The 16274-nt window shown below is 48.6% G+C and overlaps 1 protein-coding gene across 1 annotated transcript; it reads left to right on the forward strand.

Moving 5' to 3' along the window:
• Window positions 1-9459: 9459 nt before the first annotated feature.
• CD207 (CD207 molecule) lies at window positions 9460-15161 on the forward strand (the record flags this gene model as incomplete). Its single annotated transcript, XM_080685726.1, has 6 exons — window positions 9460-9535; window positions 9626-9742; window positions 11390-11764; window positions 12357-12508; window positions 13456-13574; window positions 14058-15161. 6 exons carry the CDS (start codon window positions 9460-9462, stop codon window positions 14206-14208), a joined length of 990 nt encoding a protein of 329 aa, XP_080541852.1. The 3' UTR covers window positions 14209-15161.
• Between the last annotated feature and the right edge of the window lie 1113 nt (window positions 15162-16274).

Here is a 16274-nt window from a genome sequence, read left to right on the forward strand (position 1 = left end):
GACTCCACGAGATGTTGAAAGGTGATGCGAGGAATCTGACACCACGCCTGATGAATAGTACTGTCCAGTTCTGTGAGATTTCATGGTTGTGGAACCAGCTGCCTGATGGCTCTTTTAACTTCGTCCCACAAATGCTCCATTGGATTGAGATCTGGTGATTGTGGGGGCCATCTAAGCAAGGTAAAGTCTCCCTCATGTTCTTGAAACCACTCCTGCACAATACGAGCACCGTGGCATGGCACATTGTCTTGTTGGAAGAAGCCATCTCCATGGGGATACGCCATCAACATGATAGGATGAACTTGATCAGCAATTATACTTAGGTATGTTGTGCTATTCAGACGTTGTTCCACACGAATTAAAGGGCCCAAATCATGTCAGGAAAACATGCCCCAGACCATAACACTGTCCCCACCAGCTTGAAGGGTTGTACTCATGCATGTGGGGTGCATGCTTTCATGCTGTTTCCGTCAAATTCTCACTCTGCCATCTGCATGATGCAACTGGAAACTGTGATTCATTGGACCACATGACTTTTTTCCAATGCTCGACTGTCCAATCCTTGTGTTCCTGTGCGAATTGGAGACGTTTTATCTTGGTAACTGCAGACAGCAAAGGTGTTCGAACAGGCCTTCGGCTTCCATGTCCCATATGATGCAGTGTACGGCTAATTTGCCTACAAATGTCAGGTGGTCATAATAATCTGGCCACTCAGTGTATATGGAATCATACAGTACTGTCCTTTTATGACTGACTTACATCACTTAGAATGATGTTCTCAAGATTTATCAAAATTATCTTCATTCTTAAGGCTGAATAATATTCCATTGTTTGTACATATCACATTTTGCTTATCCATTCCTTTATCTAACAGTTTGCCCCTCTTGGACATAATTATTCAAGACTTCCCTACTTACAAATACACTCACTCCTGCCCTAGACACCCAATCAAGGCATCAAGCTACAATTGTAGAATCTCATATTCTAGTCAGATTTGGATGCAGCTCCTCTTACTCTGGAGACCTTTGGAACAAAGGAGAGACTGACAGTATCCCCCCTCCTCCCTCCCCCCCCACCCCGCCTCACACTCATCCCAACATATAAAGCAGGGGTAGGATCACCCAATAAGCACTCTCATTTAAAAGGAGAAAAGGAGGCCCCAGTCACTATTGCAACCTATAATAATAAAAGCATAATATGGTAATTAGACTGGACAGCCTTCCGGACGTCCTTCCTTCTGGACAAAGCCTCAGCGGGCGGGGGGCCGAGGCAGAGGCCTTTAGTAAGAAGTATAAAATACCGAGGAATAAACTTAACAAAGGTGTAAAAGACCTATACACCAAAACAACAAGATATTGTTGAAATACATTGAAGAAGACACAAAGAAATCGAAAGATATTCCATGTTCATGGATAGAAGAATCAACATAGTTAAATGGCCATATGACATAAAGCAATACACAGATTTAATGCATTACCCTTTCTCCCTTTCCCCAGGCTAGACTCAGTCTTGGAAGTATAGGATGGTGGAGAGAGGGCTTGACTTTTTGTCTCATTCCCCTCTCTTCTCTCCTTCTCAGCCCTATCCCCCCTCCCCCGAAACTGTACCTTACTCCAGGTGGCAAGAAAGTCTTGCTTGCTTAGAAGATTTGAAATCTGGTATTCCCAACATCTAGGTGGAGCATATTCTAAATGCCAGTTCATTTTCTTAGGGATGCTTTTGGGTTTTTTTTGGAGGCCTGCATTGTGGGGATCTGTAGCTGGCCAGCCTCACCTCAGTCCCTGCTTTCCTGTGGTCTCACCACACACTCCTCCAGGTGGTCCCTATTGGCACAGTCCATCTTAATTAACTAGAATAGCTTCCTCCTGGGGGGGAAGTCACCCAAAGTCCAAGTTTACATTAGGATTCACTCTTAGTATTGTACATTCTATGGGTTTTGACAAATGTAAAATGACATGTATCTATCATTACAATTTCATACAGAATAGTTTTGCTGCCCTAACAATCCTCCATATGCTCCACCTATTCATTCCTACCTCCCCTGTAATCGCTGGCAACCACTGATATTTTTTTTTTAAATATATTTTATTGATATTTTACAGAGAGGAAGGGAGAGGGATAGAGAGCTAGAAACATCGATGAGAGAGAAACATCAATCAGCTGCCTCCTGCACACCTCCCACTGGGGATGTGCCCGCAACCAAGGTACATGCCCTTGACCGGAATTGAACCCGGGACCCCTCAGTCCGCAGGCCGACGCTCTATCCACTGAGCCAAACCGGTTTCGGCTGGCAACCACTGATATTTTTATTGTGTCCATAGTTTTGCCTTTTCCAGAACATCATATAGTTAGAGCCATAAAGTATGTAGCCTTTTCAGACTGGCTTCTTTCACTTAGTAATGTATATTTAAGGTACCTATGTGTCTTTTTATGGCTTGATAGCTCAATTCTTTTTAGCACTTAATACTATTCTGTTGTCTAAATATACCACAATTTATATATGCATTCACCTGCTGAAGGCCTTAGACTTTTCATTCATGTGTCAAGTACCAGACTCTATATCTCTAAAATTCCAGGGCCATATACCAAACTTTCTGAATGGTTCCATTAAGGCCACCGAAAACTTACTATGAGGAAGTGTGGTAGGCAGAATAATGGCCACTAGGATGGCCACATCCTAATCCCCAGAACTTTGAGTATATTGAGTTACATGGCAAAGTGGAATGGAGGTTGCTAATCAGATAGGGAAATTATCCTGGACTAAGTGGGCGGGCCCAACGTAAGAATCCTTGAAATGGAAGCAGGAGGCAGAAGACTCAGTGTCAGTGATGGGATGCAATGAAAATAACCTGCAGCCGAAACCGGTTTGGCTCAGTGGATAGAGCGTCGGCCTGCGGACTGGAGGGTCCCGGGTTCGATTCCGGTCAGGGGCACGTGCCTTGGTTGCGGGCACATCCCCGGTGGGGGGTGTGCAGGAGGCAGCTGATCGATGTTTCTCTCTCATTGATGTTTCTGACTCTCTGTCCCTCTCCCTTCCTCTCTGTAAAAAATCAATAAAATATATTTTAATAAAATAAATAAATAACCTGCGGTCCCGCCTGGCGCTGCGCCTGCTGTGGCGCTGAAGCTGCCACTTATACTCACTGCCAGCGGCGGCCCCGCTTGCAACCACAGCTGGCGCCAGAGCCGCTGCTTGCACCCACTTCTGGTGCCTGGCACCGGTCCCGATCACTTGGCACCAATCCAGGACTGCTGGCTCCCAACTGCTCACCTGCCTGCCTTCCTGATTGCCCCTACCCGCTTCTGCTCGCCAGCGTGATCACCCCCTAACCACTCCCCTGCCAGCCTGGTTGATGCCTAACTGCTCCCCTGCCAGCCTGTTTTCCCCTAACTGCCCTCCCCTGCAGGCCTGGTCACCCCTAACTGCCCCCCCCCCCCCCGCAGGCCTGGTCACCCCTAACTGCCCTCCCCTGCAGGCCTGGGTCCCCCCCCAACTGCCCTCCCCTGCAGGCCTGGTCACCCCTTACTGCCCTCCCCTGCAGGCCTGGTCACCCCTAACTGCCCCCCCCTGCAGGCCTGGTCACCCCCAACTGCTCTCCCCTGCAGGCCTGGGTCCCCCCCCCCAACTGCCCTCCCCTGCAGGCCTGGTCACCCCTAACTGCTCTCTCCTGCAGGCCTGGGTCCCCCCCCCCAACTGCCCTCCCCTGCAGGCCTGGTCACCCCTAACTGCCCCCCCCCTGCAGGCCTGGTCACCCCCAACTGCTCTCCCCTGCAGGCCTGGGTCCCCCCCCCCCCAACTGCCCTTCCCTGCAGGCCTGGTCACCCCTAACTGCTCTCTCCTGCAGGCCTGGGTCCCTCCCAACTGCCTTTCCCTGCAGGCCTGGTCACCCCCAACTTCCCTCCTCTGCCGGCTTGGTCACCCCTAACTGCCCTCCCCTGTAGGCTTGATTGCCCCCAACTGCCCTCCCTTGCAGGCCTGGTCCCCCCCCCCAACTGCCCTCCCGTGCTGGCCTGATCACCCATAACTGCCCTCCCTTGCAGTCCTGGTCCCCCCAACTGCCCTCCCTTGCTGGCCATCTTGTGGTGGCCATCTTGTGTCCACATGGGGGCAGGATCTTTGACCACATGGGGGCAGCCATCTTGTGTGTTGGAGTGATGGTCAATCTGCATATTACTCTTTTATTAGATAGGATAGAGGCCTGGTGCACGAGTAGGGGCCAGCTGGTCTGCCCTGAAGGGTGTCCCAGATCAGGGTGGGGGTTCCCTTGGGGCGTGGGGCAGCCTGGGTGAGGGGCCTGTGGTGGTTTGCAGGCCAGCCATGCCCCCTGGTGACCCAAGCGGAGGCCCTGGTATCTGGGGTTTATTTATCTTCTACAATTGAAACTTTGTAGCCTGGAGCAGAGCCAAGCCTTCTGCTTGCTCCGTGGCTGCCGCCATTTCTGTTTGGATTTATGTATCTTCTATAATTGAAACTTTGTAGCCTTAAGCGAGGCCTGGGCCAGCCAGGGTGTGTGGAAAGCTTTGCTTCCTCCATTGCCGTGGGCAACCCTAGCCTCCTGCTCTTTCCAGCTCTGTGGCTGCCGCCATTTCTGTTTGGATTTATGTATCTTCTATCATTGAAACTTTGTAGCCTTGAGTGGAGGCCTAGGCCGGCAAGGGCAGGCGGAAAGCTTGGCTTCCTCCATTGCCAGGGAAACCCAAGCCTCCCTCCTGCTCTCTGTGGCCGTAGCCATCTTGGTTGGGTTTATTTGCATATTCGCTCCTGATTGGCTTGTGGGTGTGGCTTGTGGGCGTGGCTTGTGGGTGTAGCAGAGTGATGGTTAATTTGTATATTACTCTTTTATTAGATAGGATAGTGCTATGAATATAAATGTAGATATATGTATATCTACATATACATATATACATGAAAATAGGAAGAATGAACTGGTATACAGGTGGGTTTTCTCCCCTGCATGGTAGCTAATTCTTTTTCTTTTGCTTACCTAGATTTTTTCTATAATAAATATTATCCTATATAATAAAAGGCTAATATGCAAATAGGCCGAAACAACCGGAACAACCGAACAACCGAACAGTCGCTATAATGTGCGCTGACCACCAGGGGCCATGTGCAGAACATGGCGGGCATTGGCCACGGCAGGATGGTGGAGCAGGTGAGTGGGGGTGCCAGACCAAGGTGGGGCACCAGTCGCTGTCATCGGGGCAAGACTCTGGTGGTTACTGAAAATTTTTTGCTCCCATGCGCTGTGGTCCTACCTGGCGCTGCGCCTACTGTGGCGCTGGAGCTGCCACTCACACTCACTGCCAGCGCCGGCCCCACTTGCACCCACTACTGGTGCCTGGCACCGGTTCCGATCACTTGGCACCATCAGCAGGTGCGAGCAGTGGCTGCTGGCCCTGATCGCCCCTGAGGGCTTCTCCACCTCCCCCTGCTCCTGAGGGGTGATCGGGGCAGCAGCTGCTGCTTGCACCCGCTGCTGGCGCCTGCCCCAATCACTCCACGCTGTCAGCAGCTGTGAGTGGGGCTGGTGCCATCAGCACATGGGAGTGGCAGCGGCAGGAGTGTGGCTTCTGGCAGGTGGGACAGGGGGCCACAGTGGGAGGGCTGGGCTGGGTGCAGAGGATGGGCCAAGACCTGTCCCTGTGCCTACCACAGTCTCGCGGCCCATAGTTCCTTTCAAGGTGCACGAATTTGTGCACTGGGCCCCTAGTTATTTATATAATAAAGAAACAAAGGATTTAAAAAGCAACTACGTTTCCCAAGAGTCCTTTGTTACTTTCCTGACATGACTTTGCCCTTCCCACTATGACCGCAGGCAGTGTTCTTTGAGTTGGATGGTTCAGAGCAGCCTCCTCTACCCTGGACTCAGCCATCTTTCCATGCAGCCAGGTTTTCTCCCACACCCTTCAATGTCCAGACAACTGATTATGTGGCACCAGATGCAATGGCCTGTTTTCCTGTGGTCTGGCCCATTGTCACTGTTCCAGAGAAACCTGCCTCCACATAATGTCCTTAACAAGAGTAACCCATTCCCAAGTTTAAGGAAGACTGGAGGAGGTCCCCTATAGGGTCCTTGGTTCTTTGAAATCTTGGGAGAGTTTTCCATTAATCCCAGAATAAAAAAATAAGATTTTTTTTTTCCACCAAGAGGAACACTATTTCTGAAGGCAAGGTCTATAGTTGTCTTTCTCCTTGCACCTGGGGCAGAGCAGGCATTCTAGAGGAATGGATAGATGAATCGTCCCACCTACCACTCTTTCGTCTCTGTCCTATTTCCTCTTCCAGGCCACACATCTAGAGTGTGGTATGGAATCTTTTATGTATCTGGGCTCTGCCGGTCAAATCCCCCATCACATTGTGTGCAGGAGTCCTCTCTGAGACCTGTGGACCAGCCTGACCAGCTGTAGTGGCTCCTGTCTTATTTCATAGTTATTCTTCCCTCTCTTCCCCTCTCTGTCTCTGCCCCCCCCCCCCCCCCCGCCTCCCCTCTCCCTGGTTTGTTGTCCACTCTAGTTGCTTGGTCTCCTTTCCACTCCCATTGATTATATCCATGGTCCACCTTTAAGCATAAGGTGCGTTCCAACCAGAGAAAGGGGAGAAATGGCCAAACTGTTTCCTTCCTCCATCCTTATCCAGAAAAGGTCTTAGAACCTCAGTAGCATGCCAGTGGGGAAACAGAAAATGAGCTTGGACTTCCTTTTCTCTCATGACAGCAGTGATTTTTGGTCAATCCTGGTCTTGCCCAAACTTCCTCCTCTGTTTGGAAGTTATGGCATCTCCGGAGTGTCCAGGAGAACTGCCCACATCTCTGGTTACAAAGCATGACTGAGCACTTGTCTCCTGCTCCGTCCTGTCTCCTTCCAGGCCGTCAGGGCAGGGCCAGGTGGAGCACCAGAGGGCTGCACGGGGGAGGTGCTCGTGCTCAGTGAACACCAGCAGATGGAAAATAGCATGTGACACACGCTTTTTCTGCAAGTGGGAAATGAAACTCTGTACGGGACTTTTACACCCATTGCCTCTGAAATCCCACAGGACCCACAGCCCAGGATTCTGGTTGCTTCATGTTTAACTTCCTCCTGCTGGATCAGCCTTTTGTCCAGTGATCAGTAAAATACCTCTTTGAGGCCTCCATGTCTATGATGCGGGTAAATGCTCCCCAACCCCAGCCCCTTCTTTTGCAGGGGGTGCCAGCATGTTGAAGCTCTGGATCCTTTCCTGGGACCACTGAGAGGGCATGTGAATGTGCCATTAATGGCTCATGCTACCAACCAGCAAAGATTTGGGAAAAGTCAACTTTTTGGCAGAGAAGGGAGGGGCCAGATGCTCCCAAGTTGTGTTGTGTGTCAGCTTCTCTCTCAAATGCCTCAGGAGGAGACCTGGACCCCAAGGGCTCCTTCTACCACAGTCTTGAGTAACTTGGATTCTTTGCCACCCCCGGGCCCTGAACTGTGAATGTAGTTGTGAATGCAGGGCCAGGAGCCAGGAGCAGAAGAGCTGAGTTGACTCTAGGGTTAGACTGGGTGCCAAGCATGAGAGTCCAGGAGCAGAACATTCTAACCATTGAACCAAGGCTCTGCAACTAGATAGCAGCCTGTAGAAAATGGGTATAGTTATAGCTGCGCAGAGACAGGCAGTGAGTTAGCATGAGGCCTTCAGTTTGTGCGATTAGCTAAAATCAAGGGTTAGAACAGACAGAAGTCCTGGAAGCTACAGACGGAATGTGGGTAGAGAGGAGATGAGAGAGGATGAGTCCCACCATCCTTGTGACCCAGCTTCCTTCTCAGCACTTGGGAAATGTGGTGTGCAGTTTCCTCATTCAGTCAGAGAAGCAGCTCCAGTCTGAGGCCTAGGCAGCCAGAGAGGGCGAGCGGCTAGGGGCCTGTAAGAACAATGGGCGGCCAGATAAGGCTGAGCAGGGAGGTCAGATCCTCTCAATTATCCCCTGAAAGTGTAGGTAGCTCTTTCCTTCCCCCTGCTCATTTAGCTTCCAACCCCGGTCCCTGACACCACTTTGCCATCTGGCTCCACTTGCTCAGCCTCAACAAGGCTGGGCTAGCTTTCTGGTCCTATGGCCAGAATTGTTTTACACTTTGGGTAAGGTGTCAATCATCCTTCATTCATGCCTTTGCTGTGGTAATGAATGAGAAATTCCAAAGGCAGTGGGAAGAAGCAGTAACTTCTGGAAGACAGATCCCAGTCCACAGACTGTAGGTTTCAGACTTGAGAAATAATCAGCCATCAATTCTTCCATTCATTTGTTTTTCATGTACCCATCATTGATAAGTACATAATCAATGGATGGGTACATCCATCCACCCACCTATTCATCCATTCCACCCATTCATCCATGTAATTATCTGGACTGACTTCCTTTTCTTCCCCCTCACCCCTGCCCCCCACCTTCCCTCCTCCCTTCCTTCATCTCTTTCCTACCTTCTGAGAAATATATGTTTAGAAACTGTTACGTATGAGGTTTCTCAGATTTGGCAGACTTCTTCAAAAGATAAGAAGCTTCCATTTGATAAAGGAATACTGTATCATCTAAGATGCCTTAATAATAGAAATTAGAATATTTTATCACAATGGTTTTCTTACTGGTCTCTCTGCTTCCAGGATTTTCACAGCTTAATCTATGTTTCTCACCATGATCAGAGTAATCGTTTTACAATGTTCCCGTCCTTTCTCTCTCCTTCCTGAAGTCCTTCATTGGCTCCATATCACCCTAAGTCAGAGTCCAAGCTTCTTAACATAATCCATAAGGATCTTCATGATCTGACCCTAGGCGTCTCTTTAGCCCGGTGCCCTCCCTGCTCCTGTCATATACTTTACATGCCAACACCACTAAACTGCTTACAGTTGGCCAGACATTCCATGCTGTCTTATGTCCCTATACTTTTAAATATGCCAATGCCTCTACCTGGAACTTTTTACCATTACTCCATTCTCTGTACTTCCTTTCAATCGTGCATATGCTTCTATTGTTATAATCATCACCCTGTATTGTAAATTATTTGCTTGGGTCTGTCTTTCCTTCCAGACTGTGATGTGCTTGAGTGCAAATACTCTGAGTTATTCATCTTTGTGGCTCAGCCCTAGTACAGTGCCTGGTACATAGAAGGCAGTCAATATGTATTTGTGGGATGAATGGACGGGTGGATAAATGATGGATGAGGGGATTAAAGAAGTAGAATAGCCATGGGACAAGATGGTTAAGGTATCCAAGTAACAGACCCCCCCTAAAGAAGGAGACAAATAACCTCTTTCTGGAAGTTCAAACCTTTGAGGAAAGCCTGGAACTGTGACGTAGGCCAGGCAAGGTGTCTAAGTCAGGAATGGGGAACTTGGGGATTACATGATGATCTTTTGTGGGACTCACTTCCCCTTTCTTCTAGATAAAAGTTCCTTGGCAAGAGAGCTGGCCAGAAGCACCTGTGCTGCAGGGGTAAGAGTGCAGGATGAAGGCTGCAGAGAGTGAGATCCCTGATGCTCACTTCACTGTAGATAAACAGAACATCTCCCTCTGGCCCCGAGGCAAGCACCAGTCCCTACTCAGAACCCGCTCAATGCTCTCTGCCTAAACCTGCGTTTACTGGTCCAACAAATGTTGTCTTCTTCCAACAGAGCCTCCTCCCAAGATGGGTTCGTCTCCAGTTCTGAGGAAACCTTGCACAGTCCGTGCTGCCTTCGTCATCCTGACGCTGGTCCTGCTCGCCTCTGTCGTGCTGCAGGCCATTCTCTGTAAGTCCTCTGGCTTCATCACATGGGCCAGCTCCTCCTCCAGGGCCAGTCAGCTTCCGCAACATCCAGCCCTCTCTTTCCTGCTCTCCAGTGGTCTCTCCTGCCTATGGCTTTTTCATTTGCCTTGTATTATTTGCCTCTTTCCTTGTGCATTCACAGGGTCCCTGTCCTCAATAAAATGAACTGCTGCTCTTTCTTTCCCAATTCCGGGGAGATTTTTCTGAATGGGATCAGCACTTGCATGCTTGTGCTCAAAGATATACTCTTTGTTCCAAGGAAAACATTCACCTATTTCTTCATCCCATGTCATTTTCTCCTCCCTCTCTGAGCTCTATGTCCCTTCGATCCAGAGAGAGCCTTGTGGCAAGTCCCCAACAGTGATTAAGATGTTTCCAACTCCACAAGGGATGGAATCCCAACTGTATCCTCAACCCCAGCTGACTAGATGGATAACTTGACCAAGAAGCCAACAAATCTCCAGGATTCTTCCCCTCCCCAGGACCCCTCTGTGCTCTCTTCATTCTCCTGTTCCCATGAAGATCATGTCAAGGGAGCCTTTCTACTTCTTCATTGGATGTGTGACTTATCTTCCTTCTTCTCCCAGCTGAGGCCCATGGCTTCTGCAGCTGGCAGAGCCTTCATCTTCCATCAGAAAGCAGAGGAAGGGGACATCTGTCTTCTCCTTTTATGGCTTTGGGACATATTTGATCTTAGACTTGGCTCTGAGCAGAGTCTCCTCTGCTTGGAGCCCTCTTGGCTTCCTTTTGTGGGGTTTTTAAAGAAATATATTTTATTAGTTTCAGAGAGGAAGGGAGAGGGAGAAAGAGAGAGATGGAAACATCAGTGATGAGAGAGAATCATCGATCAGCTGCCTCCTGCACACCCCACACTGGGGATTGCACTCACAACCTGGGCATATGCTCTAACCAGGAATCGAATTGTGACCTCCTGGTTCATAGGTCGATGCTCAACCACTGAGCCACACTGGCCAGGCGCTCTTGGTTTACTTTTGGTCTCCTCTCTGGCACCAAACCTGTGACCTAATCAGAGTGTAACAATGGGAAGGATAAGGGAAGGGGATGAATTGTTTCATAATTCTCCCTTTCTGTTTTCTCTGGAGAAGTCACTTCCAAGTTAGAAGTGTGCATGGCTGGCTCTTCTCATGGTCACAAAGAGCCTGTGGACAGATGTGGGAGGGGTGGTGCTGCCCTCGCTGATGACCACTGCAGGAGTCTCTGAAAGGAGAGGCTGGGAATCAAGTGATAGGGCACAGAGGGATGTGGGGAGGGGGCCAAAGGTGTAGTTGAGGGCATCTCTTTACCAAATGTGCTCTGAACACTTAAAGAACATTTAGGACTGGGTTATAATCCCTGGTTCTGTTGCCTGTGAGATCTTCAAATAGAGAGCCCATGTTTATCAATCTTTGCATTACCTGCAGCTACCAGAGTTCCTGGCACATGGTAGGTGCCATCACTTGTTTGTTAAATAAATAGATTAGGAATGAACGAAGGATAAACAACAGCTCCTTGGGTTGGGTCCTTGGGAAACTTGAGCCCATCTCTTCCCTTCCTTTTATCACTCTGGTAACACCCCCACTCCCATCCCTAGGGATCCCTTTGACTGACCCCTTGACTTTCTCAAATCCAGATCCCTGGTTTATGGGCACACTATCGGATGTAAAGACCAATGCCCAGTTGCTGAAAGGTCGTGTGGACAACATCAGCACCCTGAGTTTTGAAATTAAGAGGAACAGAGGCGACGTGAAGGCAGCTGGCATTCAGGTCCAGATGGTGAATGCTAGCCTGGATCGTGTGTATTCTCAGATCCGGAGGCTGGAAATTGGTGTGAAGGCAGCCAATGCACAGATCCAGACGTTAACAGGAAGTTGGGAGGAAGTCTACAGTTTAAATGCCCAGATCCCAGAATTAAAAAGAGATTTGGATAAAGCCAGCACATTAAATGTAAAGGTTCGAGGACTCCAGAGCAGTTTGGAGAATATCAGCAAGTTACTCAAAAAGCAAAGTAAGTGACTGAGAAAATAATATTGCAAGCTGATCCGTGGCCCATGGGAACTTGCTGGTCTCAAGCCTGAGGCCGTTGGGGCTGGTGTATGTGGAGGGAAGCAGAAGAGGAGCAGGGAAGGCATGGCTGCAAAGCTAAGAAGAGAGGGCTCAGCATTGGGGTTGGGAAGGACTTAGGGGCTTTTCAGGAGAAAAGGAACTAAGACCAATGGGCTTCCACACAAAGGCACAGAAGATGGCATTAGGGAGTCTCTGTCCTGGACACACCCAGCTATTTTCCATTATGGTTCTTACCTAGAGCCCAGGGTCTCAGCCACTTGTGATGGCCAGTGGATAATTGCTTCTCTCTCATGAGAGACAGATTCTCGATCCATCCTCTCTCACTTTCCCCTCTCTGAGCCCAGAGACTCTACTAACCTCAGTCAGACTTTCAGGATCTGAAGGATTGTCCCCAAACACCTACACAAGGACCCAAGGACCCTAAAGCCCAGCTCCATTCATTGCTATCTCTGGGATCTCACTCAAGTGTCTCCACCTAGCCAGCACCCAGAGAAACAGGAACACCAGTGTTCACCTTTCACCCTGTTCTCCAGATGACATTCTACAGATGGTTTCTCAAGGCTGGACGTACTTCAAGGAGAACTTCTATTACTTTTCTCATGTCTCAAAGACCTGGTACAGCGCCCAGCAGTTCTGTATGTCTAGGAATTCAGGCCTGACCTCAGTGACCTCAGACAGTGAGCAGGTGAGTGCTGTTTCTACTAGAGGTATATTAGTAGCTGTGTTAGGCAGGATGGGCAAGATTATGCTGCCATGACAAAAATCCCCAAATATCAGTGACCTAACAATGAAGGATTACTTCTCACACTACATGTCCAACAAGGGCCTACAAGGGGTTTTGCTCATTGTGGTTACTCAAGGAGACTTCATCTCATGTATGTTTCCACAATTGCTGAGGCAGGAAAAGGAAACATGACAAATTGTGTATTGGCTTTGCCTGGAATTAACACATCTCTACTCACATTTTCATTGTAAAGCAAATTACGTAATACTCCTAGCTTCAAAGAGGATAGGAAGGGACCATCTTTCTGGATGCCCAGAAAACAGAAATATTTGTAAACAGCATTATTGACACCACAGAACCCAAGAAGTCTTCTACCTGGTGAGGCAGGAAATCAATCCCCTTCCATTTGGAAGGTGTAGTAGCAGTGTAGATAAGAGCATGGTCCTGGGGTCAGAGTCTAGAGTCCCAACCCTGCCTCTAACTAGTCCCAGATGAAACACAAGTAATAATAGTACCAACAAATAACAATACTCAAGTACGTGCATATAAATGTATAGTACCTTGTACATATGAAGTGCTCACTAAATTTAGATATCATTATTTGGGCCATTCTCCTGGGGTCCCTGTTCTGGAGTTTAGCTGATTCTTTCTTATGCTCTAGCACCTGCTTCCTGAGGGTCAGAAAGGCCTGAGTCCCGAGTCTGTTAGTTGCAGGGCAAAGACAAATAATTAGGAAGATGGGCTCTGGGCTCTGAGTAGGGACAGGAAGAAGCTTGAGAAAGGTCAGTATTCAGGTGTGTCTGTGGGTTCAGGGGCTGTCACTGAGGACAGGAGAAGAACACCCAGAGTGACAGGTGCTCTAACTCCGAGTGATGGCAGCATCTCTGCTCATTCTGTCTTCCCTACAGGAGTTTCTGTACAAGACAGCAGGCGGACGTTTCTTCTGGATTGGCCTGACCAAAGCAGGGAGTGATGGGGACTGGCACTGGGTGGATGACACTCCATTCAACAAGGTCCAGAGTATGAAGTAAGGCCCCCAGAACCCTCCTTCCCAGCCTGATTTTTTCTGGATCAGGGCCAGGGCAGAAGCCAGGGAGAATATTCCCTCTGACTATAGCATTTGTGATTCTTCCCTGTCCACTGGTGCCTGGAGCACTGAACCAAAAATCCAGCTCACTTCTGTCACTAATTGGCTGTGGGGGTGGGAAATATCTGTGGCCTCTCTGGACCCTCTGGGGTTTGGCAGCATGGCTGTCCAGCCAGCTTCGGCAGGGGGCCTGGTCTACGTCTAGGTGTCCTAGTGTGGTTTGTGTAGAGTTATGAGAGAGGTGGGCCGGTTCAGTCCTAATCTGAGGTGATGGCAGGCTTAGAGATTGACAGCTCACCGATTCCCTTCCTCCCAGGCGTGGGTGCAAAAACTTGTGACATTATCACCTGGGACCAAAGCTTGGATTGAAGGTACTCCTTTCTTCACTGGAAATATGTTTTCCTTTGTTATTTCATTTGATAGGTTCTGGATTCCAGGTGAGCCCAACAATGCTGGAAACAATGAACACTGTGTCAATTTAAAGATGTCCTCACTTCAGTCATGGAATGATGCCCCCTGTGACAATCAGTTCCTTTTCATCTGTAAACGTCACTATATTCCATCTGAACCATGACAGGACTGGCCCCCAAGCTGGCACTTTGAGCCTCAGTGCTTATCCAGACTCAAGGAAGTGCCACTCATCCTCCACACTCCAAGGTGACTTTGCACCTTCACTTTCCTTGCTTCAATAGTGTCCCATATGCCCCTGAGTCTGTCTGCCTTGGCTGGAAATTCTTCGACCCCATAGAGGCAGCTGGACTGGAAAGATCTTGGGTTAAAATGGGAGGGGATGGTGAAGAAGATTTAGAAATTCAAACTGCCTCATTAGATGGATCAGAACCCATAATTTGGGGCACACCCTGGGGTTTTGCCAAGATCTGGATGCCGCTGCTTTTGGAGTGTTGTTGCTTCTTCTTGGCTAGGCTACGTAATGTGTGTGTACACGTGCATACCTAGTTATTTTTTGAAAAAAGTATTATGCCTGCAATATGGTGACAAGACTTGAGAGAGGTCAGAGTAGAGGCAGGGAGAGCTGTTGGAAAATAATTGAGTCCCTTCAGAGAAGTCTCAGCTTCATCACATGAAAGCTGCCTCAGATGCCCACGCAATTCTTCTGCTACTGATACCCAGCAGTTTTCCAGTGGATCCCCCAAATTCCCAGTTGCCTGCTTAGGTGGCCGGGTTCTTTGGGAAGACTCTACTCTTAGGGATCCTGTCCGTGCCATGGCCCCATCATCCTCTTCATCGACATCCTCTGAGGTCTGAACTCCTTCTTCCCTGGGACAGGCTCAACTGGTTCAGATCAGGGGTTGACATGGAGACATGTTTTCTTTAGAGCTGGACCAGCATCGGGTGGTCCTTTCCATCTCCCTCACTCGGTAAACTCTGAGGCCCTCTGCCTCACCGTCCTGCACCTCCTCTTTCTTCTGCATTTCCTTGCTTCACATGCAAAGGAAGTGGCCCTCAGTACATGAAGAGTTCACCTCCAAGCTTCATTAGAATAAAATGCTGCCTGGGTAAAGGCCTCCCTCTGTGTGCATGTTTCATTCTTGGGTGTACAGGTAAATGTGCAGGAAAGGCCATCTGCTTTGCTAGACATGAAGTTCTGGGGTATCCTCAGGAACCAGTGGGGGTTCAAAATTAAGAAGCAGTAGAGATATCCCACAGAATAAGACCAATGCTTATCCCTGGTTTTATCAAAGTGAAGGAGAGTGAGGTCTCCAGTGTCTGTTTCTTTAAAAAAAATGTTTTTATTGTTTTTTTAGAGAAAGAGGATGGGAGAGGGAGAGAGAGAAACATTGATTGGGTACCTCCTGGGAATTGAGTCTGCAGCCTGGGTATGTGCCTTGACCAGGAATCGAACCAGTAACCTTTTGGTGCACAGGACAGCCCTCAACCAACTAAGCCACACCAGCCAGGGTGGTCTGCAGTGTCTTGACTTCTTTGGTGGTCTTTCCTCTCAGATGTTCACTGGAAAGTCTTCTATTCTCTGGTTTTACTCTCAAGGGGAAAACTCCTCAGGTTTCCTACTCTTTGCAGAACCCTGTTCACAGGAATTGGGTTCAAATCTCAGCCCAGTGGCTAAGGCAGGAATCCAAGCAGCACCAGACAGGAAGGGAGGAAAGTGGAAGCAGGAAGGAGTACAGAGTCCTACAGGGGGGACATATTTCTTCAATGAAATGGGCTGTCTTCCAGGCCATAGATTTCTTGTTATGACCTCACATGGTAGAAGGTCCAGCAAGTATAAGGGCACTAATCCCCTTTATGAGAATACCACCCTCATGTCCTCATCACCTCCCAGAGGCCCCACTTCCTAATGCTACCAAATTGATGGTTAGGATTTCAGCATATGAATTTGGAGGGGACACAAATACTCAGACCATAGTAGTCACTGTGTGCAGCCCACACTTAAGGATGATGGCCTATCTACAGAAATGATATGTAATCTTTCTGTATGGGAGATTTATCTATTTGTCTTTTTATTCAAACATTTATTTATATCTATGAATTCATAGATTGTATACTTTGGGTTATAATCCAATAATACTATATATATTTTCTTGCTCAAGTCCTTCCAGCTTTGGGAGCTTCTTTCATTCGGCTCATGTGTCCTTTTGATATATTTGCATCATTTTTAAA

Source organism: Plecotus auritus (genome assembly GCF_963455305.1).
Source record: "Plecotus auritus genome assembly, chromosome: 8".
Classification (NCBI taxonomy): Eukaryota; Metazoa; Chordata; class Mammalia; order Chiroptera; family Vespertilionidae; genus Plecotus; species Plecotus auritus.